At 42.4% G+C, this 24,010-nt stretch overlaps 1 protein-coding gene across 4 annotated transcripts; it reads left to right on the forward strand.

The window, feature by feature from the left end:
* The first annotated feature begins 607 nt into the window (after positions 1-607).
* ZNF671 (zinc finger protein 671) lies at positions 608-14,935 on the forward strand. Of its 4 annotated transcripts, none has more exons than XM_045440257.1 (4): positions 608-934; positions 11,664-11,790; positions 12,276-12,398; positions 13,004-14,935. In XM_045440257.1, exons 1-4 carry the CDS (start codon positions 623-625, stop codon positions 14,209-14,211), a joined length of 1,770 nt encoding a protein of 589 aa, XP_045296213.1. In that variant the 5' UTR covers positions 608-622; the 3' UTR covers positions 14,212-14,935. The 4 variants fall into 4 exon arrangements, with proteins under 4 accessions (XP_045296213.1, XP_045296214.1, XP_045296215.1 ...); XM_045440258.1 differs by having other exon boundaries at positions 13,052-14,935; XM_045440262.1 differs by having other exon boundaries at positions 810-947.
* The last annotated feature ends 9,075 nt before the right edge of the window (positions 14,936-24,010 follow it).

Below are 24,010 nucleotides of genomic sequence, written 5' to 3' on the forward strand. Positions count from 1 at the left end.
ATGACCTTGAAATGGTTGCATTCCTTTTCGACCGGTCTCAGATCTTAAAAGCAATTCTATGTATCTTAGGATATAGAGTAAAAAATATTATCTGGAAAAAAATGTCCCTTGCTGGGCTGGTACAATCACCAATTGATTATACAAGCTGGAGAAAACTTTCCTGAGGAAATCTGTCCACTGGCTTCACAGCTGCTCAACATCCTTTTTTTCCCTTCCACTCAGTGGCCCTGTCTGGTCTTTTCTCTCTTGTCCCTGACCAGAACCGAAGTTCACAAAACTGATCCTAAAGCTTCGTTGTGTATGTATTTAAAAAGCAGCCGGGTGATACTTACTAGCTCCCACATATGAGTGGACAGAGAGATACGGTGTGGTGTTGTGTCCTTTTGGTTTTGTGGCTTTGGGGAACATCTGAAATAACGTCTACAAACATTTCTGTAATCGTTCCGGAGTACACTCCACGGAATCCGGGCCCTGCCCCTTCCTCGAAGAGAGCGGATACCATTTACCACGCCCTTCGCTGTGGCCCTTTGCTTTTGCCAGGAACCTCAGCCCAGGACCATTTGTCTGGACCTAAGGCTCATGGGAAACTACATTACCCAGAAGCCTGCTCGCCGCACGTCCAATGAATGCCCAGGAGAGCTGCGCTTTCGTGCGTGAGAAAGGCGACTGGGCGGGCCTGGCATCCTCCTTGCAATCGGCATTTTCTCACTTTTTGTTAGGATCTACACAAGCCGGGGCCTTTGAATGCTTGGTTAGGCCGGAGGCGGAGGCGTTGTCCTCGTTTCGTGGAGACAAATCCGAGGCTCGGCGTTGGCGACGCCCGCCGTGGCCCTGCCGCTGGGGTGAGACTTGGGACAGCTGTGTTTGCGTCCCCGACCTAGAGCCGGCGTCTCCCGCCCCGCCCACAGAGGCCGATGGCGGCGGCTGCGCCCAGGTACCCGGCTCAGGTAAACGCGCGACCCCCGGGCCCTCCAGGCCCGAGCGCGGGGCGCCTGGTCGCGTCCCTGCGGCCCGAGTCCCGGTGTCCGGGCCGGGGAGGCGCTCGCGGGCGGCGGCCCAGTGTCTGAGCGCCGGCGCGACGGGGTGCGGGAGCTGGCTGTAGGGGAGGGGCCGGTTGGTTCAGGGCCTGGGTGGGACTGAGACGGAGGAAAACCGGAGTCTGGGGTCTTACGTCTGCAGTATGCAGAGTGTGAGGGCTCACGCCTTGGGTGAGAAGTTGCACTCATTGTGAGGACTCTGGGAGCCATCAGATTTTGAGTAGAAGGACTTGGTGTGGGGGAGGGGGGCGGGCTTCAAAAGTAGCCACATTTTTTGCGCGGAGCAAAAATTAGATTAGATTAGATTAGATTAGGGCGGGCGGGGAATATGAATTCCTGGAGACCAGTAAGTACGTAGTGTACCGGGCTCCCAGAAGTGTTTTAACGATGGGTGAACCAGAGTAGTGCCAGAGGAAAGGGAAGAAGTGGTCGGATTCTGGATAGATTTTAAGGTTAGAACCAACACTATTTACTGCTGCAACAGAAGTGGCAGTGATTGAGAGTAAGGAGTGAAAAACTAACTTTTTAATTTTTGCTGTTCTATTGTTTTTCACGGACGTCTTGAAAATGGAAATCAATAAGTCAAAGTAGGAAGGTTTCAAGGAGATCAGAAGTTGAATTTTGGACATGGTTGATTGTGAGATGTCTCAGTTTGGAGGTGTCACATGGGGTTTGGGGATGGAAGCTTTGGGGTTGTGGGAGAATGGGCTGGGTTGGCGATGTCCACAGGGTGAGGATGGTGATCTGGGCTAGGTCAAGGCCTGGAGATCAGAATTAGGGGTAGAAGTCTTAAGTATGTTATTGTATTGTATTGTATTGTATTTTTTAAGAATTTAAAGTTATCTCTACACCCAACGTAGGGCTTGAATTTACAACCCCGAGATCAAAAGTTGTGCACTTCACTGAAGGAGCTAGCCAGGCACCCCTTAAGTGTGTTTATTTTTTAGTTTAGTTTAGTTTTGTTTTGTTTTGTTTTTTTTAGGTGCACCTGGGTGGCTCAGTCAGTTAAGCCTCCGACTTCGGCTCAGGTCGTGATCTTGTGGTTCACAAGTTCAAGCCCCACATCATGCTCTCTGCTAACAGCTCAGATCCTGGAGCCTGTTTCAGATTTTGAGTCTCCCTCTCTCTCTGCCCCTTCCCCACTTGGCGCTGTCTCTCCCTCTCCCTCCCTCTCTCTCTCTGTGTCTGAAAAATAAATAAAAAACATTTTTTTAAAGAGTGTGTTTTTTCTTTAAGTTCATTTTATTTATTTTGAGACAGAGAGAGAAAGCACAAGTTGGGGAGGGGCAAAGAGAGAGGAAGAGAGAATCCCAAGCAGGCTCTGTGCTGTCAGGGAGGAGCCTGATGCAGGCTCAAACTCACCAACCATGATATTATGACCTCAGCAGAAGTCAGACGCTCAACCAACTGAGCCACTCAGGTGCCTCATGTCAGATTGTATTAAATGCATGGGAAAACTCCATACAGTCTGTTATAAAAGATCCCTCATTACTGAAATAGAGATAAGCTAAAAGGAATGGAGTGAAATAAGACATGAATACTAATAAGAAGGTTGGAGTGATTAATATAAGAAATGGTGAAGTTCAAAAAATATTAAAAATTTAAAAAAATGGTAAACTTCCTGGAAAGTAATATTACCAAAGATAACATAGGGATATTTTACAGTACCAAACAAGTAATTTAATCAAGCAAATACAAGAATGCTAACGTACATAAGAACAGACCTTCAAAAATTCTTTTAAAATATTTTTATTTATTTTATTTTTTAAAGTAATCTCTGCACCCAACATGAGGCTTGAACTCATGACCCCAAGATCAGGGGTCTACCAACTGAGCTAGCCAAGTGTCCCCCAAAATTATTTTAATAATTAATAGAATACACACAAAAACAGTAAGGATATGGAAAACAACATCTCCGCTAACTTGATTCAATAGATATGTATAAAAGATTGCTCCAGGGCACCTTGGTGGCCCAGTTAAGTGTCCAACTCTTGATTCAGCTCAGGTCATGATCTCATAGTTGTAGGATTGAGCTGCACATCGGGCTCTGTGCTGGAGCTAGAAAAAGAAGAACAAACAGAACCCCAAACCAGTAGAAGGAAAGAAATAATAAAAATTAGAGCAGAAATAAAATAGAAACTTAAAACATTATAGAACAGATCAATGACGCTAAAAGGTGGTTCTTTGGAAAGATCAACAATACTGATAAACCTTTAGCCACACTCATCAAAAATTAATAAAAGTTAAAAATAGGGGGGGGCCTGGGTGGCTCAGAGTGCAAGCCGTGTGTCGATCTCTGTGCTGACAGCCCAGAGCCTAGAGCCTGCTTCAGGTTCTGTGTCTCCCTCTCCCTCTGCTCCTGTCCTGTTCATGCTGTGTCTCTCTGTCTCTCAGAAATAAATAAGCATTAAAAAATTTTTTTAATTAAAAATAGAAGACTCCAACAGAAGCAGAAATGAAAGAGGAGAAATAACCAACACCACAAATACAAAGGATTGTAGGAATATTCTGAAACATTATATGCCAACAAATAGGACAACCTAGAGGAAATAGATAAATTACTAGGATCTTATAACCTCCTAAAACTAAATCAGGAAGAAGTAGAAAATTTAAACAGACTTATTACTAGCAATGCAATTGAATGAGTAATCAAAAATCTCCCAACAAAGGAAAGGCCAGGACCAGATGGCTTCACAGGTGAATCCTACCAAACATTGAAAGAAGAGTTAATACTTATTCTTCTCAAACTATTCCAAAAAATAGAGGAAGGAAAACTTCCAGATTCATTTTACAAGGCTAGTGTTATCCCGGCACCAAACCCAGATGAAGACACTACCAAAAAAAAAAAAAAAAAAAAAAAAAAAAAGAGAGAGAGAGAGAGAGAACTACAGGCCAATATCTGATGAACATAGATGTAAAAATTTTCAACAAAATACTAACAAATGGAATCAAACCAAACATTACAAAAATAATTCACTACAATCAAGTGGGATTTATTCCTGGAATACAAGGGTGAGTTCAGTATTCACAAATCAATCAATGTGGTACATTACCTCAACAAGAGAAAGAATAAAAACCACATGATCACTTGACTAGATATAGAGAAAGCTTTTGTCAAAATACAATATCCATTCATTTTTTAAAAGTTTTTCTAATTTATTTAAGTGATCTCTACACCAAATGTGGGGCTTGAACTCATGACCCCAAGATCAAGAGTCACATGTTCTTCCAACTGAGCCAGTCATGTGGCCCATACAACATCCATTTATGATAAAACTCTCAACAAAGTAGGTTTAGAGGAAATATACTTCAACTTGATAAAGGCCATATATGAAGAACCACAGCTACCCTCATGCTCAATGGTGAAAAACAGAGCTTTCTCCCTAAGATCAGGAGATAGACAGGGACATCACTGTCACCACTTTTATTCAACATAGTACTGGAAGTCCTAACCGTAACAATCAGACAACAAAAGGAAATGAAAGGAATCCAAATTGGTAAGGAAGAAGAAGTAAAACTTTCACTATTTGCAGATGACATAATACTTTATATAGAAAACCTGAAATACTCCACCAGAAAATTCTAAAATTCATAAATGAATTCGGTAAGGTCACAGGATACAAATTAGTTGCATTTTGGTGAGTCTAGGTGGTACAGTTAGTTAAGCATCCAACTCTTGGTTTCTGCTCAGGTCATGATGTCTTGTTTTCATGGGTTTGAGCCCCACATTGGGATTGCACTCACACTGCGGAGCCTGCTTGGAATTCTGTCTCCCTCTCTCTGCCCCTCCCCCACTTGCACTGTCTCTGACTCTCTCAAAATAAATAAACATTTAAAAAAGTCAGTTACACTTTTGTTTACTTTTTTTAAAGTTTATTTATTTATTTTGAGAGCGTGAGTGCAAGAGAGGAAGAAACAGAGAGAGGGAGAGACAGAATCCCACGTAGGTTCCACACCGTCCATGCATAGCCTGACGGACTTGAACTGCAAACCATGAGATCATGACCTGAGTGAAGATCAGGAATCTGGTGCTTAATCAACTGGGCCACCCAAGGGCCCCTCAGTTACATTTTTATTCACTAATAATGAATTAGCAGAAAGAAATTAAGAAAACAATCCCATTTATAATTGCACCAAAAATAATAAAATGCCCAGGGATAAACTTAACCAAAGAGGTGAAAGACTGTACTATGAAAACGATAAAACATTGATGAAAGAAAGTGAAGATAACTGAAACAAATGGAAAGATATTCCATGCTCATGAATTGGGAGAGCAAATATTGTTAAAATGTCCATATTACTTAAGCAAACTACACATTTAATGCAATCCCTACTAAAATACCAACAGCATTTTTCACAGAACTAGAACAAATAATCCTAAAATATGTATGGAACTACACAAGACTCCAAATAGCCAAAGCTATCCTGAGAAAGAACAAAACTGGAGGTATTACAATCCAATTTTCAAGATATACTACAAAGCTCTAGTAATCAAAACAATATAGTAATGACAGAAAACAGACACGTAGATCAGTGGAACAGAACAGAGAGCTCAGAAGTGAACCCACCATTATATGGTCAATTGATCTTCAACAAAAGAAAGAAAAATATCCAGTGAGAAAGATAGTCTCTTTAATAAGTGGTGTTGGGAAAACTGGGCAGCTACATGCAAAACCAGGAAACTGGATCACTTTCTTACATCATACACAAAAATAAAATGGATGAAAAACCTTAATGGAAGACCTGAAACTATAAAAATCCTAGAAGAGAGCAGAGACAGTAATTTCTGTCTATGGCCATAGCAACATTTTTCTAGATATGTCTCCTAATCAAGGGAAACAAAAGCAAAAATAAAATATTGTGACTACATCCAAAGAAAAGTTTCTGCAGAGCAAATGAAATAATAAAACAAAAAGACCACCCCTACTGAATGGGAGAAAGTATTTGCAAATGATATGTCTGATAAAGTGTTAGTATCTAAAATATATACAGAACTTCTACAACTCAACACCAAAAATACCCAAAGAATTTAGTTCGAAAACGGGCAGAAGACGTGAACAGATAATTCTCCAAAGGCAGCATCCCAATGGCCAACAGACCTGTCAAAAGATGCTCAATATCACTTATTATCAGGGAAATGAAAATCAAAACCACAATGAGGGGTGCCTTGGTGGCTCATCTGGTTGAGCATCTGACTCTTGATTTTGGCTCAGGTCATGATCTCACAGTTCATTGAGTTCGAGCCCCACATGGCAGTGCAGAGCCTGCTTGGGATTCTCTCTTTCACTCTCTCTGCCCCTCCATTGCTTGCTCTCCTGCTTTCTTAAAAGTAAGTAAATTAGACACACACACACACACACACACACACACACACAATGAACCTTACACCTGTTGGAATGGCTAAAATAAAAAACACAAGAAACAACAAGTATTGGTGAGGATATGGAAAAAAAGGATCCCTTGTGCACTTTTGGTGGCAATGCAAGCTGGCAAGATGGTATGTATATCCAAAGCAATATTTTTCAGCGATAAAAAAAGATGAAATCTTACCACATGCAATAATGTGGATGGACCTAGAGGGTGTAATGCTAAGTGAAAATTGGTCAGAGAAAGACAGATATCCTATGATTTCACTTGTATGTGAAACTTAAGAAAGAAAGTAGATGAACAAGGAAAAAAAATGAAACAAAACAAGATTTTTATTTATTATTATTATTTTTTTTGATGTTTATTTTTTTGACAGAGAGAGAGAGACAGAGCATGACCAGGGGAGGGGCAGAGAGAGAGGGAGACACAGAATCTGAAACAGGCTCCAGGCCCTGAGCTGTCAGCACAGAGCCCGATGCAGGGCTCCAACTCACCGCAAGATCACGACCTGAGGCGAAGTCGGATGCTCAACCGACTGAGCCACCCAGACGCCCCAACAAGATTTTTTTTTTTTAATTTTTTTTTTCAACGTTTATTTATTTTGGGGACAGAGAGAGACAGAGCATGAACGGGGGAGGGGCAGAGAGAGAGGGAGACACAGAATCGGAAACAGGCTCCAGGCTCTGAGCCGTCAGCCCAGAGCCCGACGCGGGGCTCAAACTCACGGACCGCGAGATCGTGACCTGGCTGAAGTCAGACGCTTAACCGACTGCGCCACCCAGGCGCCCCACAAGATTTTTAAATATAGAGAACAAACTGGTGGTTACCAGAGGGGAGGTGGGTCGGAGATGAGTGGAAAAGATGAAGGGGAATAAGAGGACACTTATCATGATGAGCACTGAATAACACGTAGGATTGTTGAAGCAATATATTGTCCACCTGAAATTAATATAACACTGTATGTTAATTATACTGGAAACAAGAAAATCAAGAGAGGATATCTCCAATGTCTAAAATTGTGAAGGGATCAATGCATAGTCCATACAAAGAAATAGCATTAATCAGAGCAAGAAATAAGACTCCAGTCTAAACGGCCAAATTATGAGCGGTCAGTAGAAGTGGGTACCCAAGTGGCTATCAGGCATGTGAAAAGTATACAAACACATTTTAGTTTAGAAATTAATACCAAATACAACTGTCTTACAGAAAACATAATAGAATATAAAGAGAATTCTAAGTCATCTGAAAAGTATACTAGAGCTAACCTCATGAATATAGATACAAATAACATTAAGACTATATTAACAAAGTTCAGCAATGTATAAAATGTACTATACACCATAACCAAGAGAGATGTATTCCAGTGATGCCAGGCTGCTTTAATATTAGCAAAACATTATGTTATCTAACATATTAAACAAGTTAAGGAAAAATTATCGTATCAATTGGTACAAAAAATTCACTGGCATAAGTAAATGTAAAGTGCTGTGTACAGGTTCTCTCCCTTTACATATATGTATGAATACACATATGAAGCGTAGACAGATGTAAGTGAACTATAGTCTATACGTCAACAATGCATAGAACACAAAAATTGAATGATGAAATTGTTACAGATCAATTCTATAGCATCAAATAATAAAATTCTTAGGAATCAGAATAATATGTTTAAGTTACTTCATTACATTCATTAACAAAAATTTTTTTAATGTTTATTTATTTTGGGGAGAGGGAGAGACTGAGTGTGAGCAGGGGAGGGGCAGAGAGAGTGGGAGACAGAATCCAAAGCAGGCACCAGGCTCTGAACTGTCAGCACAGAGGCCATTGTGGGGCTGAACCCACAAACAGCGAGATCATGACCTGAGCCCATGTTGGATCCTTAACCCTGACTGAGCTATTCAGGCGCCCCACATTACATTCATTTTTAAATATTTTTTTGAAAGCTACAAAGTTATTTGACTATTACTGAAAACTTGGTTGTTGAAACCTACAAAACTCTTCTGCTGAGAGAAATTAAAGGTGTCCTAAATAAATGGTATGACATTTTCCATAGAATTCATTGGCTTCACTTTTTCTCCCTAGAAGTGTACAGTACCCCGTTTGGTCTTCAGTATCAAGGGACGTTGTCCTGTTGGGACACTGAACCTGGTGGGTAGGAGTCAGGAATTCAGTGTGAGCTTCCACTGAATACACAGATCCACGTGAGACCCAGTTTACCTGAGGGTGGTTGGGGACAGGAGATGAGCAAGGGTGCAGGCTAAGAAGATGTGGATGGTCAGGAGTCACTTTCTCTCCTCCGGTGGGAAGGGTCTGAAGTGCTGTTGGGAGAATGACCAGAGGATAGCATGTAGTTCCAATCACCATATGTTTTGTATACTAGTATTTCCCCACTTCAGAAATGAGGAAGTGGAGGCTCGGAGAGGTGAGGCCATGCTCAAGGAATCATAATCAGTAGTGGAGTTACTGCAAACCCAGGTTAGCTTTCCTCTAGAGCTGAGGCCCTGAAGTTAGATGCCATCTGGCAGATTCCATTGCCAATTGGAACCTAAACACTGTGTGATTGGTTGTAATTCAAGTTCAAAGGTTGTGAATTTGAACAGAAGATACAGAAGAAATGTGCTACGAAATTTGAAATGATGTCCGTCCTAAGCTACAATTCAGTCCTGAGGAAAAACATTTTTTTAACTTTTTTTTTTAATGTTTATTTGTTTCTGAGAGAGACAGAGACAGGCCGTGAGTGGGGGAGGGGCAGAGAGAGAGGGAGACACAGAATCTGAAGCAGGCTCCAGGCTTTGAGCCCGTCAGCACAGAGCCCTATGTGGGGCACAAACTCATGAATTCACAAACCATGAGATCATGACCTGAGCCGAAGTCAGATGCTTAACCGACTGAGTCACCCAGGCGCCCCGAAAAATATTTTTTAAATTGTAAATCTTGAATCATCTTGCTTAGAAAAACATAACCTTAGTGCAACAGGCTACCCAAAACACGCAGAAACGTATAGCATTCTGTATGTTTGATTGTTTTTTCTTAGAATAGTTTTGAATGTCACAGGTTGTATACACTGTTCTGTCCTTTAAAAATTTTAATCATTTCTATGAAGGCTACTTGTTGGTCTGGGGTATGTGTATTTGAATTTTGATAGATATGGTCTTTAAGTCTGCAAATGGGCAGCATGGACTCCTCTTCGGCCGCATGGGTGTATGAGAGCCCAGATTGGTGGTGATGAGGATTGTATCCAGCACTAAATGTGCACCTTTGCACCATTTTAAGTGCTTTATACATAACTTCACCAATATATACAGACTGTTTTTTTCCTGCCATTTTAATGAATGGAGCATTATGTGTGAGAAACATTTAAACAACTGCACAGAGGTCTACCAGGGAGGTTTTGTCTTCATTTTTCATTTCACATCCTGGAGGTGAAACTGTTTCCCTTGCGTCCCAAATTAGGAGGGGTGAGGCTGGGATTTACGAATCCTGAACCTCCAGAATAGCCAGGGCCAGTTCATTCATGCTTAGGACATGGGACACCTGCTGTGGCTTGGGAGCAACTGGCAGGCTTAGCACACAGTAGGCTCTCAATAAATGGTTTCTTTGCCTTCCACCTCTGACCACCCTGGCTTCCTGTCCCAGCCCCGTGGGGTGGTAGTCACTACAGTACCCAGAAGGCTCTGCATCATGAGGTGGCAGCTCCCAGCCAATGATGGGCCAGGAGAAGAGGTCTTTTCCTGCCAGTGCTTCTGGTCACAGCAGAACTTCCAGAGTCATCCTCCTGGTGGCTAGTTTGTTTTTTTTTTAAGGGAGGTCTGTGTGTGTGTGTGTGTGTGTGTGTGTGTGTGTGTGTGTTTCTTAATGTTTATTTTCAAGAGAGAGAGATTGACAGAGCAAGAGTGGGGGAGGGGCAGAGAGAGAGGGAGACACAGAATCTGGAGTGGTCTCCAGGCTCCGAGCTGTCAGCACAGCACCCTACACGGGGCTCAAACTCACGAACCATGAGATCATGACCTGAGCTGAAGTCAGATGCTTAACTGACTGAGCCACCCAGGTGCCCCAGATTGTATTTTCTGTTTGTTACTTTACTAGGGCCTGTTTTGTTTGAAGTGGATTGTGAGAAGAGAGGTAGGGAGTTAGAGGTGACTCAAAATTGTGAAATTTTGAAATTTTCAATTTTCAATTTTGAGATTGAAAAAATGCTGCACTATGAACTGAACTGGGGAAGTCAGTCGTAAAACTAATGTTCAGAGGGTTGGGTGGAGATAAGGAAGTTGTGACTACTGAGGATAAAGCCTGTGTATAATCGATGAAATAATGCCTCCCAAAGATGTCCATGTTCTAATCCCTTGAACTTCTGGATATGTTATCTCACGTATCACAAGGGACTTTGTGTATTTGATTGAATTAAGTATATTAAAATGGAGAGATTATCCAGTGGGCCCAGTGTAATCACAGAAGAATGAGTCAAAGAAGATTTGAGGAAACAAACAGAGGTCAGAGTGATAACATATGTTGGCTTTGAAGACAGAGGAAAGGGCAAGGAGTCAAGGATTGCATGAGCTCTTGAGAAACTGGGAAAGTTAAGGAAACAGATTCTTCTGTAGAACTGCCCAAAGGAACACAGTCCTGATTTTATCCTAGTGAGTGCTATTTTGGATTTATAGTCTCTAGAGTGGTAAGAAGATGAATTTGTGTTAAGCCACAATGTGGTAATGGTTTGTTACAGCAGCTATAGGAAACTAATACAACGTGCAGCAGAGAATTGGAAGGAGGCTGCAGGTACCTGAAATACGCATGGAGTTCTGGGTGCCTGAAATCGAAGGAAAGGTCCAGACTGAGAGGCCTTCAAAGCAGGAATGGGGGCTTTCCTTTGGCAATTGGGGCCACTTGAGGTGTGTTGCAAGATGGGATCCCGAAGGTACTGCCAAACGTTCTCTCTGTGCTCGTTGCAGGGCAACATGTGAGGAGTCTGGTGTGGGCAAGAAGAGTGGTGCTAGGTGACTGAAGGTGTGTGTGGGGGTGTGGTCTGAGAAGTGCCGTGCACGAGAGGGGACAGTGTCAACTGATGGTCCTGCAGCCCCGCTACTGGGGGCTTCCGTGAGAGCAGTGAGTCTAGGTTTATGTCTAGGAGGCATGATTTAGGGCGCCCCAGAGGAACTGGCAGGCACATGGGGATGTGGCTGAGCCTGACATTGTTGTGGGTAGAGTGGGGACACTCAGTCAAGAGACTTTTCCTGGACCCTGCTGGCCATGTCATTGCAGGGCTGTGTGATCTCTGAGGACGTGTTTGTGTACTTCTCGTGGGAAGAATGGATGCTCCTTGATGATTCTCAGAGACTTTTATATCAGGATGTGATGCTCGAGAACTTTGCACTTTTAGCCTCACTGGGTAAGGTCCGCACACCAATCCCATCTTCTTTCTCTTTTTCGCCACGGACCGCTGTGTCCTTCCCTGGTCGGATCACAGGCCCTGCTTCCCTGCCAGGCTTCCTGGACTAGGCGCTGTGGGTGCCAGGTCTGAGCCGTATGGAGTGTTCTCGCCTCTTAGTGACCCCATCCCGAAGCCACACAGCTAAGGCTTTGGGAGTCACAGCGCGTGGTTTGCCCCACGGATGCCTTTGTCTTGGGCATTTTCTGGGCTGGTGAATCTGTCCAGAACTATGGTACCTCTGTGCCTAAAGTTCCTCTCCCTTTTTCTAGGTGACATTTTCTGGGGCTTGCTTATACCAGGAGTTTGCAGGACCTTTGTGCCTGCAAAACCTTCCTTCAAGGTTTTTGTTTTGGTGATAATTTTTTTTTTTGAACTTGTGGAGCATCGTGGGATGAGTTGCTCTGGCCGGTAGTGGCCACTCACCTGTCCTGTGTCTCCCTCAGGAATTGCACCCTCCACATCACGCTTAGTCGCACAACCAAAGCAAAGGGAAGATCCCTGGGTGCCTGACCAGGTGGATGTGACCCCAGCCACAGAAAGAGAGGCTCCGAAGGGACCTGGACCTGGTGAGTGCATGTGGGGGAGGGCCATGATATCAAGGCGGGGTTCAAAACCAGCAGAATTAATTTTGCACACCAGTGCTTGGTTTCAAGGCTGGTGGCCACACAGTATTCCCATCCTTCCCCGTTCTTGACGTCGTCGCTTATTTCCCGTCTACTTGAAGCCCCTTGCCGTCTCTCATTTGCCCTGCACCCGGTCTTCTCCACTGCTCTGCAGTGTTGTTCTGCAGCGTTGACACTGAACGTGTCAGGAGATGGGCCCATACCCTTCAATAATCCTCGAGCACCAGCTATACACTTGTAAGTGGATCTTCCTGGGCCTGTGTGTGCCCTTCTGCCGAGCACTCCCCCGTCTCGGCAGCCAGATTCCTCCCGGAAGCCATCTGCCGTACTCTGTGCACATATCCTTGTCTTCGGGGGGCTTCCGTCATTCTGTGACCTTCAGAGACCCCGTTCTGTGTTTTCAGCCCATTTCTTAACCTGGCCCAACCTCCCTTGTCCTATAAGCGGTCCTGCTGATGTGTTCCCGTATGCGTCATACACTCATTTGTGATGGGGTTGCGCGTCCGCAGAGTCCAGCATGCGAGTCAGCAACGCTTCTCTGGTTTCAGGTTTTTGGTGTGCAGTGGAGGATAATGATGCATCCTCTGTCTCCTCAGAAGGAGTGTCACGGGTCAGGACTCCTGAGGCAGGTGTGAAGACCCGCCCACGTGACAGCTCTGGCTCAGTGTTGAAAGAAATCTTATACCTGACCGAACGCCAGCAGGGAGAGGCCAGGCCGAAGCCGCCTACACGGGGGGCACGTTGGAAGCAATGGTGGCTCGGTGCCAGCCTCCATCAGCACCAGAAGCAGCCCACTGGAGAGAGGCCCTTCCGAAGAGGTGAGGGCAGGGCCTCCGAGAAAAGCTGCAGACCCTACGTGCCAGAGAAGACCTCCACGTGCACGGACGGTGGGATGGTCTTGCCAGCCCCCTCTGGCCTTCCTCAGCACCAAGTCCCCTGCATGCCTTTGAAGCCCTACCAGAGCACCGGGCTTGGCGGAGCCCTTCACACTGGACGGAAGCATCACAGGTGCACTGAATGTGGGAAAGCGTTCGCCCGCAAAGACACGCTTACGCGGCACCAGAGAATCCATACCGGAGAAAGGCCTTATGAGTGCAGCCAGTGTGGGAAACTCTTTAGCCAAAGCTGTGACCTTTTCAAACACGAGACTATACACACTGGAGAAAGGCCATATGAGTGCCGCGAATGTGGGAAGTTTTTTAGACAAATCTCTGGCCTTGTTGAACATAGGCGGGTTCACACTGGCGAAAGACTCTATCAGTGCAGCAATTGTGGAAAATTCTTCAGTAGTAAGTCTAACCTCATTAGACACCAAGAAGTTCACACAGGAGCAAGGCCTTATGTATGCAGCACGTGCGGGAAAGAGTTCAGCCGCAAACACACGCTCCTTCTGCACCAGAGAACTCACACTGGAGAGAGACCTTACAAGTGCAGTGAGTGTGGGAAGGCCTTTAGCCAGAGCTCTCACCTTAACGTGCACTGGAGAATTCACAGCAGTGATTATGAGTGCAGCAGATGTGGGAGAGCCTTTAGCTGCATCTCTAAGCTCGTTCAGCACCAGAAAGTTCACTCTGGAGAAAATCCTTACGAGTGCAGCAGGTGTGGGAAAGCCTTCACCCAGAGGCCGAATCTGACCCGGCACTGGAAAGTTCACAGTGGAGAGCGGCCTTACGTGTGCGGCAGATGTGGGAAAGAGTTTAACCGCAAACACACACTTGTTCTCCATCAGAAGATTCACACAGGAGAGAAGCCTTAATACTGCAGCAAATGTGGGAGATCCTTTAGTCAGTGCCCCAACTTATAGTTCACTTGAGAATTCCCAGCAGGGATCGTGTGTGCATCGGACATAGGACAGCCTTCACCCAAAGACTAAACCGTTTTCGGCACGGGAAAGTCTACCCTGGACGAAGGCCTCAGCTGTACAGCGAATGTGCTGTCTCCTCATTCAGCCTGACCGTTCTCCCCAGAGTGAAGCTCTGAGAGTAGGCTTTGTGAGGGAGCCATCATTCACAAGTCGCAGCTCACACTTGTGCACATCTACGCTGGGGAGATTCCTTGGGAGCGCCTGGTATGTGAGGGGCGTTCGGGAGCTGTGTTGCACATTGTAAACTGCCGAGTCCCTTTGCCAGTGGCAAAGCCACCCTACCGTTACCATCTGGCAAAGCTCCGCCGTGTGTGTCTGTCACTTCAGCATGCTCAGGCAGGCGGACCTCTGTGCTGTCTCCGCAGTCCCTTGCAGTCACGTTTGGCCTCCACGGACCATCAGGGGCCTCATTTCCTTCCTTTCGTCTGGGTTAGGTGTGGAAAGAGTTGGCTCACGAGATGGGTTTTCCAGGAAGCTTGCAAAGGTTTGTCTTCATGGACTTTTTGGTCTCGTGTCACGCTGTCTGTGGATGTCTACGGTCTCACGTCATCCAGCCCTGGAACTGCATACCTCTCGTTGCTCATGTTTGTACAATAATAAAATGCTTATTCTTTCAGCCATGTTTAATCTTGAGGGTTCTGTTCATTGTGTGGGGTGTGTTGAGGACATAGTTGTGTTCTACCAACATGAAAGGATCAAGTTTGTGGGAGCCCCCAGTTTTCCATGTCTCAGAGAGGACAGTGTGATGGCAGAGAAAAGCTCTCATTCCAGGTTTGGCCTAATTTGTGCTGCTGCTCGAGGTCTTCTGGGAAAGACTTAACGGGTTTTGTGGGACCTGTCATGTGGCCCGGGTCCGTAAGTTACTGTGGAGAGGTAGTTGTGACACCCTCCAGTGCATCTGGAAGCAGAATGAGTTTGGTCCCTGGTTCCTGTGGAATGTCTCATGTCCCCAGGCACTATGAAGAGGAAACTGGCCTCTGGTACCTGACAAGGAGCCTGAGTCAGAATTCGGTAGGTAGATGTATCTGGCTGGAAGAGCTACAGGAGCCAGGCAGGAACTATAATGGCTACAGGAACAAAGTGTGATTAATATGGGGTTAGAGAGATTGCAGCACGCTAGAAGGGATGCCCCGCAAGAGGGACCTGCTTGGATATTCCCCAACTATGGCTGAACAGAATGAGAAGGTGCAGACATTTTCAGGACCTCCAGAGCTGCCTCCTGTGGCCAAGACCGCTTGCAGGACAAAGAATCTAAGTATTTTGTGGATTTTCTTAGACTCTGGATGGCTCAAGTCAGAGCTCTTGCTGTGCAGGCAGGAAAACGGGTTGAGAGAAGGGAGATCTGGGATTCCAGGGATGTGGCTTTTGTGACTTACCCAGTGTTCTTGGTGACTTATATAGAAACAGTTTTCATTGGTTGCCAATTGACACTGCCCCTGCGGCAGGACTGCTCCCAAGGTGTGAGAGGAGAGACGATGAAGTAAACAGGGTTGCCTATAGGATTTAATTGGTCTTTCCTATTTTCTTAAGATGGACTATGTCATTTATTTGAGAACTTCCTTCTAATATAGTCATTTTGTAAGCTTCCTTGTAATGACTGTGTTAGCAGCAATCCCCTCATTTTGATATATTGTGCGTTTGTTTCATCTAATACAGAATCAGTTTAAAATTGGCTGAAAAAGTTCTAGCTTTATTTTTAGGGACTTCTGAGTATCTGGCTTTGACACTTGGCTAAGATGAGGGCCATGCATTTATTATGTGTTGCTTAATACCCCAAATTTCCTGACCACACCTAGTCCCAGTTTGGGTCGGCATAACGGTCAGATGGTCTAGCTTGACTGTGTTACCAAAAGTACATAAAAACTCCTACCGGTATCTTCTGACTCTCTGTAAGCCAGGGCTCATTACTCTGGGAATGAACCACAAGAGTGTGTAAATAAGAATCTGGGACACTACCTGGATGTTTGACCCCCAATATGCTTTTAAGAGAACCTTACACACGAGTGTGATCTGTGGAGTCATGCAAGTATTTTCAATTACAATGTGTGAAATGTTTGCAGTCGGTGATGAGGATGGGGTCTTTGATATGACCCTTGATTCCAGTTCAGATAATAATGACTAAGAGGGCAGTGCCTGGATGGATCAGTCGGTAGAACATGTGACTCTTGATCTCAGGGTCGTGAGTTCAGTCACCACATTGGATGTGGGGCATACTTTTAAAATATGTCTAAGGGGTTATTATACAGGAAGAAAGATGACAGAGGCTGATGAGAGGATTTTTATTAACAGGTTGGTTACTAGGCCATCCCTGAGTTGAGTATGCATAAGTGTTGTACTCAACCAGAAGAAAAGCAAGTGAGAACTGAACTCTGTAGGTCCAGTGTAAATGGATTGCAAATCAAATACAAACTAAGAGGATGTCAGCCAAGAATATGGTTCCTTTGCTGCCCCTCCCCCATTATTCTAGCAAAAGTAAATGGCATCAGAGAAACAGCTAGAGGTTCTTAAAGCTGTAGATTATAGCCTGTGGTTCAGTATACCATACCTTCTATCTCCATCCCTCTGAGCCAGCTGGTGATTGACATCATGATAAAAGGGGAGATAAGGGGCACCTAAGTGCTCAGTCGGTTAAGCGTTTAAGCGTCCGACTCTTGGTTTCAGCTCAGGTCATGATCTCACAGTTCGCGAGTTCGAGCCCTGTGCCCAGCTCTACTCTGACAGTGCAGAGCCTGCTTGGGATTCTCTCTCTCCCTCTCTCTCTCTGCCCCTCCCCTGTTTGCTCTCTCTATCTCTCAAAAATGAATGAAATTTTTAAAAATTAAAAAAATAAGGTGTGGAAGACAATATGATGTGAGGCATGATATTATACATCTCTTTATTCAGCTCTCTTGAATGGGGCTTAATGCTGGGAGAAAGATAAGGATTATTCAGAAGAAAGGTAACAATTTAAATAAAAGAGTTGGAAGAAATCTGAGAATAACTGAATCAGATAAAGATGTTCAGGTAGTTGATTAAAAGTGACACTAGGTGCCTGGGTGGCTCAGTTGGTTAAGTGTGCAACTCTTAGTTTCGGCTCAGGTCATGATCTCATGGTTTGTGAGGTCGAGCCCCACCTCGGGGTCTATGCTGACAGCATGAACCTGATTCTCTGTCTCCTCTCTGTGCCCTTCCCCTACCCACATGTGCTGTCTCAAAATAAAAAAGATTATTTAAAAAATGCCATTAAAAAGGAGAGAGTAGATGGAATAGTTACTCAAATTTTGATGGAGCACTATAAGAAATTTGATACTCTGTTCAAAGAACTGGGACAAATTATTTCAATTGATCCCAGTCATGATAAACTTTAAAATATTAAGATTATAGGGGCGCCTGGGTGGCTCAGTCGGTTAAGCGTCCAACTTCGGCTCAGGTCATGATCTCATGGTTCGTGAGTTCGAGCCCCGTGTCGGGCTCTGTGCTGACAGCTCAGAGCCTGGAGCCTGTTTCAGATTCTGCGTCTCCCTCTCTCTCTCTGACCCTCCCCCGTTCATGCTCTGTCTCTCTCTGTCTCAAAAGTAAATAAACGTTAAAAAAAAATTAAAAAAAAATAAAATATTAAGATTATAGGGGCACCTGGGTGGCTCAGTTGGTTAAGCGTCCAACTTCAGCTCACGGTCATGATCTCACGGTTCACAAGTTTGAGTCCTGCATTGGGCTCTGTGCTGACGGCTCAGAGCCTGGAGCCTGCTTCAGATTCTGTGTCTCCCTCTCTCTCTGCCCCTCCCCCGTTCATGCTCTGTCTCTCTCTGTCTCAAAAATAAATAAACGTTAAAAAAAATTTTTTTTAAAAAGTGGTAATTGCTTTGTCCACCAGGTATCTATACTGTTTCAATGAACAACCTGTGTGGGCTCAGGCAATCTTACTGGTACTCATTTGGCATGTCCAGTCAGCATTATTTGAAGGGCAAATTTATATGCTTCCATTTTACAGTACCAGATAAGGGGAAGGCAGAAGTTGTTCGTTACACATAGATATTTCAGTGTATAATCTTTTTTACAAATCAAATGACTATGTAGGGACATTATTCTATTTCCCTATTTGTGCCACAATCACACTGTCCCAATTTGTATAGTCTTTTTTTTAAAGTTTATTTATTATTATGTTTATTTATTTATTTTGAGAGAGAGAGAGAGAGAGAGAGGGAGAGAGAGAATCCTAAGCAGGCTCCATAAGGTCAGCACAGAGCCTGATGCAAGGCTTGAACCCATGAACTATGAGATCATGACCTGAGCCAAACAAAATCGAGAGTCAGATGCTTAACGGACTGAGCCACCCAGGCTCCCCTGCAGTATTTTTATCTAACAGATTTGCCATTCTTTATGTTTAGATCTAGTACTTATTTATTTTTCTTTAAGATTAAAGCTAGAAATGTTTGCTGTTTTTAACTATATCTTCAATTTCAATATTTTATTTTTTTCAGTAATTTAAAATATAGTAATTTCTGTTAACTAAATTCCTTCTCTCCATGAATTCATCATTTACTTTTATCACATATAAGTGCCTATAAATTTATGCTAGGTATATAATAGTAAATAAGGATTCTTCTATTCTTTTTTGCTTTTACCAATAAAAATATGTGGTAGTAATATTTTATATATTGTAATGCAGTTATTTTCACCCAATGGATTACTTATTTAGTTACTTCTTTAAAATTTTGTGTGCTTTTGTTAACAGCAGAGGACATCAGAAATGTTTATGTTTGTGTTGGAATTTTATTCAATAAGGTACTTATTTTTGTGAATTTATTGCAAAAGGAAATGTTTTCCTATAAGACAACAGTTTTATGTTATTATTTAAAATGGATATTAATTAAATGTAATTTTTAGTGTTTTTTCAACATTCCCTCATTTTTCTTACTTTTATTGTTGTATTGCACAGTTTTGGTTGTGTTTTATTCATATCTTTTTCCTTAGAGATTTAAGGAGAATGTTGCCTATATAAATGGAAAATTTTGACTCCCTGACATATGTGATGATTATGAATGACACAATTGATTCTAATAGTATTTCATAAGTTTCTGTAGTGTTTCTCAACTATACACTGATAGTTCTCAATCATGGGAACTTAAATCTATCTTACAGCTATTATTTCTGCCCTATTGAAAGGATTCTGCCTGGAAGACTTGATAAGGGGATATCCAGCATGGTGGTGTTCTTCCTTCTCAATTTAGGAAAGCCCTTACATTTCACCATCTAATACTGATTTTTTTTTTTTTTTTAAAGCAAGCTTCACACCCAGAGTGGAGCCCAATGCAGCTCTTGAACTCAGGACCCTGATATCAACACCTGAGCTAAATCAAGAAATGTTTAACCAACTGAGCCATCCAGGTGCCCCCTCTAATACTGAGTAATCAGTGAATTTTGGAAAGAAAAAATGTGTTCCTCATATGCAAATGCTCCCTAAAATGTTGATGACATTTTTCTTTTTATTATTTTGTTGTATATCTTTGCACCTTGAGCCATCATGAAACAGATCTCATCCAAAATTAACTTTGTATATTTGTTCAGAATTTTCTTAATGTGATCTCATTTTCTAGTTGTAACAATTGGGAGACTCCTAGAGCAATCTAGATTCCCTCCCTATTCTCACAAATGTGTAACTGGGTACCCCGTGTCATTCATTGACCAAAGTTTCTTGGCAGTGCCAGAGTAAGCAGGTTATGTTTTCTGCTGTTCATATAGTACCCCAGAAGGCTGGCATTCATTGTTCATTTAGACAACATGAGGAATAACATTATTTGAGTATTGAAAAACAATTCAAAATGCAGAAAGAAAATAAGACTTTTACATAATACCATTAAGTGAAATGCTAAATAAATACATAAATACATTTCTTAGAAAAAATATTGTGGTAAAGAGAATTCTCAAAAAAAGTGATAGAAGGATACATTTTTAAAAGATTCTCGAAGAGAAATGTAAAAATATTTACCAAAATGGGAAGAATACATTAATGAGGACTGTGAATATATCACATAAACTAAGCATTTACTTATGTGGATATTTTACAGCAAACCTCAATTATAAAATTTTATTCAAATACAATTAGGTATGCATTTTTAAAAGGTAAACAGTTTAGGAGTGCCTGGGTGGTTCAGTTGGTTAAGCAGCCGACTTCTGCTCAGGTCATGATCTCACAGTTCTTGGGTTTGAGCCCTGTGTAGGGCTCTGTGCTAACAGTTCAGAGCCTGGAGCCTGCTTCAGATTCTGTGTTTCCCTCTCTCTCTGCCCCTTCCTGGCTCGCACTCTGTCTGTCTGTCTCTCTCTCTCTCAAAAATAAATAAACACATAAAAAAATTTTTAAAGGTAAATAGTTTATTTCATTAAGAACTAAAATATTTTTGGGGTGCCTGGGTGGCACAGTCGGTTAAGCGTCCGACTTCAGCCAGGTCACGATCTCGCGGTCCGTGAGTTCGAGCCCCGCGTCGGGCTCTGGGCTGATGGCTCAGAGCCTGGAACCTGTTTCCGATTCTGTGTCTCCCTCTCTCTCTGCCCCTCCCCCGTTCATGCTCTGTCTCTCTCTGTCCCAAAAATAAATAAACGTTGAAAAAAAAAATTAAAAAAAAAATAAATAAAAAAAGAACTAAAATATTTTTATTGTACCAATAATAATAATATAAAATTATCATTAAGTGTTTATGTTATTTTTTTCCCTTCATACAGGTATTACTCAATGTTTTCAAGAATGAAGAAAATCTCATTTTGGAAGCAAAATGTTTAGTGACCCTCGTAGTCAAATGTTCAGATTAATTCTATATCTTCTCAGACTTCACATCTAAAATTTCTCTAAAGTCTTAATTTTTTTTCATCATCAACTAGTGTTTTTACAGAGATATGTATGCCACCACCTTTGAATCACTACATAGTCACTGGTTTTTTTTCAAGTTTTTATTTAAATTCCAATTAGTTTACATACAGTGTGGAATTTAGTGATTCATCATTTACATACAGCAGCCAGTGCTCATTGCAGCAAATGCTCTCCTTAATACCATCACTCATTTAGCCCATCCTTCCCTCCTACCCCCCACCATCTCTCCAGCAATAGTTTGTTCTCTATATTTAAGAGTATGTTTTCTGGTTTGTCTCTCTTTTCCCCCTCTATGTTCATCTGTTTTGTTTCTTAAATTCCATATATGAGTGAAATAATATGGTACTTGCATTTCTCTGAGTTATCTCACTTAGCATAATACTCTATTTCTATCCACATCTTTACTAATGAAAAGATTTCATTTTTTATGGCTGAATAATATTCCATTGTATCTATACACCACATCTTCTTTATCCATTCATCAGTTGATGGACCTATGGGCTCTTTACATAATTTGGCTATTGTTGATAATGCTGCTGTAAACATTGGGATGCATGTATCCCTTTGAAACAGCATCTTTGTGTGCTTTAAGTAAATACTTAGAAGTGCAACTGCTAGATCCTAGGGTAGTTCTATTTTTAACTTTAAAAAATGTTTACTTATTTGGAGAGAGAGAGAGAGAGAGTGTGTGTGTGTGTGTGTGTACTAGTGGGGGAGAGGCAGAGAGTGAGGGAGAGTGAGAATCCAAACAGATCCACACTCACCCCTGAACCCAGCACAGAGATCAAACCCACAACTGTGAGATCACAACCTAAGCCTATATCAGAAGTCAAATGGTCAACCAACTGGGCCAACACAGGTGCCCCTATTTTAAACTTTTTGAGGGACCTCCATACTGTTTTCCAGAATGCTGCAGCAGTTAGCATTCCCACCAACAGTATAAGAGAGTTCCCCTTTTTATGCATCCTCACCAACAACAGTTGTTACTTGTGTTGTTTATTTTAGCCATTCTGACTGGTATGAGGTGATTTCACTGTTGTTTTGATTTTTATTTCTCTGATTATGAATGATATTGAGCATCTTTTTATGTGCCCATGAGCCATCTGTAGGTCTTCTTTGGAAACATGTCTATTAATGTCTTCTGCCCATTTTGTAAGTAGATTTTTTTTTTTTTGAGTGTTGAGTTTTATAAGTTCTGTATATCTTTTGGATACTAACCCTTTATCAGGATTGCCATTTGCAAATATCTTTTCCCATTCTGAAGTTGCCTTTTAGTTTTGTTGATTGTTTCCTTCGCTGTGCAGAAAAAAGTTTTCTATCTTGATGAAGTCCCAATAGGATACTTTACCTTTTGTTTCCCTTGCCTCAGGAGACATATCTAGGAAGAAGTTTTTAAGGCTGATGTCAAAGTGGTTACTGCCTGTGTTCTCCTTGAGGATTTTGATGGTTTCCTGTCTCACATTTAGGTCTTCCATCCATGTTGAATTTATTTTTTGTGTAAGAAAGTGGTCCAGTTTGATTCTTTTGCATGTTGCTATCACTATTTGTTGAAGAGACTGTGTTCTTTCTATTGGATATTCTTTCCTGCTTTGTGGAAGATTAGTTGACCATACAGTTGTGGGTTCATTTCTGGGTTTTCTATTCTGTTCCATTGATCTATGTGTCTGTTTTTGTGCCACCGTACTGTGTTGATCACTACAGCTTTGTAATATAACTTGAATTCTGGAATTGTGATGCCTCCAGCTTTGCATTTGTTTTTAAGATTGCTTTGGTTCTTTGTGTAATTTTGTGGTTCCATATAAATTTTAGGATTGTTTGTTCTAGCTCTGTGAAAAATGCTGGTGGTATTTTGGTAGGGATTGCATTAAATGTATAGATTGCTTTGGGTAGGATAGACATTTTAATAATATTCATTCTAGTCCATGAACATGGAATGTTTTTCCATTTTTCTGTGTCGTCTTCCATGTCTTTCACCCATGTTTTATAGTTTTCAGAGTACAGATCTTTTACCTCCTTAGTTAGGTTTATTCCTAGGTATCTTATGGTTTTTCTTGCAATTGTAAATGGGATTGATACCTTGATTTCTCTTACTGCAGCTTCATTATTGATGTACAGAAATGCAACACATTTCTGTACATTGATTTTATATCCTGCAACTTTACTGATTTTGTGTATCAGTTCTAGCAATTTTTTGGTGGAGTCTTTAACGTATCATGTTATCTGCAAATAGTGAAAATTTGGCTTCTTCTTTGCCAATTGGGATGTCTTTTATTTTGATTCATTGTCTGATTCCTGAGGCTAAGACTTCCAGTACTATGTTGAATGACAGTGGTAAGAGTGGACATCCCTGTCCTCTTCCTGACCTTAGAAGAAGAACTCTTAGTTTTCCCCCATTGACAATGATATTAGCTGTGGATTTTTCATTTATGGCCTTTATTATTTTGAGATATTTTCCTTCTATGTCTACTTTGTTGAAGGTTTTTATCATGAATGGATGTTTTCCTTTGTCACTTTTTCTGCATTTATTGAAAGGATCCTATGGTTCTTATTCTTTTATTAATTAATGTGGTGCATTACATTGATTGATTTACAAATATTGAACTACCTGTGCAGCCAGGAAGAAACCCCACTTGATCAAGGTGAATAATTCTTTTAATATACTATTGGGGGCGCCTGGGTGGCGCAGTCGGTTAAGCGTCCGACTTCAGCCAGGTCACGATCTCGCGGTCCGTGAGTTCGAGCCCCACGTCAGGCTCTGGGCTGATGGCTCGGAGCCTGGAGCCTGTTTCCGATTCTGTGTCTCCCTCTCTCTCTGCCCCTCCCCCGTTCATGCTCTGTCTCTCTCTG

The sequence above is a fragment of the Leopardus geoffroyi genome, chromosome E2 (assembly GCF_018350155.1).
Source record: "Leopardus geoffroyi isolate Oge1 chromosome E2, O.geoffroyi_Oge1_pat1.0, whole genome shotgun sequence".
Classification (NCBI taxonomy): domain Eukaryota; kingdom Metazoa; phylum Chordata; class Mammalia; order Carnivora; family Felidae; genus Leopardus; species Leopardus geoffroyi.

Excerpts from the sequence above, each read along its gene's own strand:
- ZNF671 (XM_045440257.1), top strand. The coding sequence starts at position 623 with ATGAATGCCCAGGAGAGCTGCGCTTTCGTGCGTGAGAAAGGCGACTGG. Across the intron at positions 935-11,663 it reads ATGGCGGCGGCTGCGCCCAG|GGCTGTGTGATCTCTGAGGA; the intron begins GTACCCGGCTCA and ends ATGTCATTGCAG. Across the intron at positions 12,399-13,003 it reads TCCGAAGGGACCTGGACCTG|GTTTTTGGTGTGCAGTGGAG; the intron begins GTGAGTGCATGT and ends CTCTGGTTTCAG.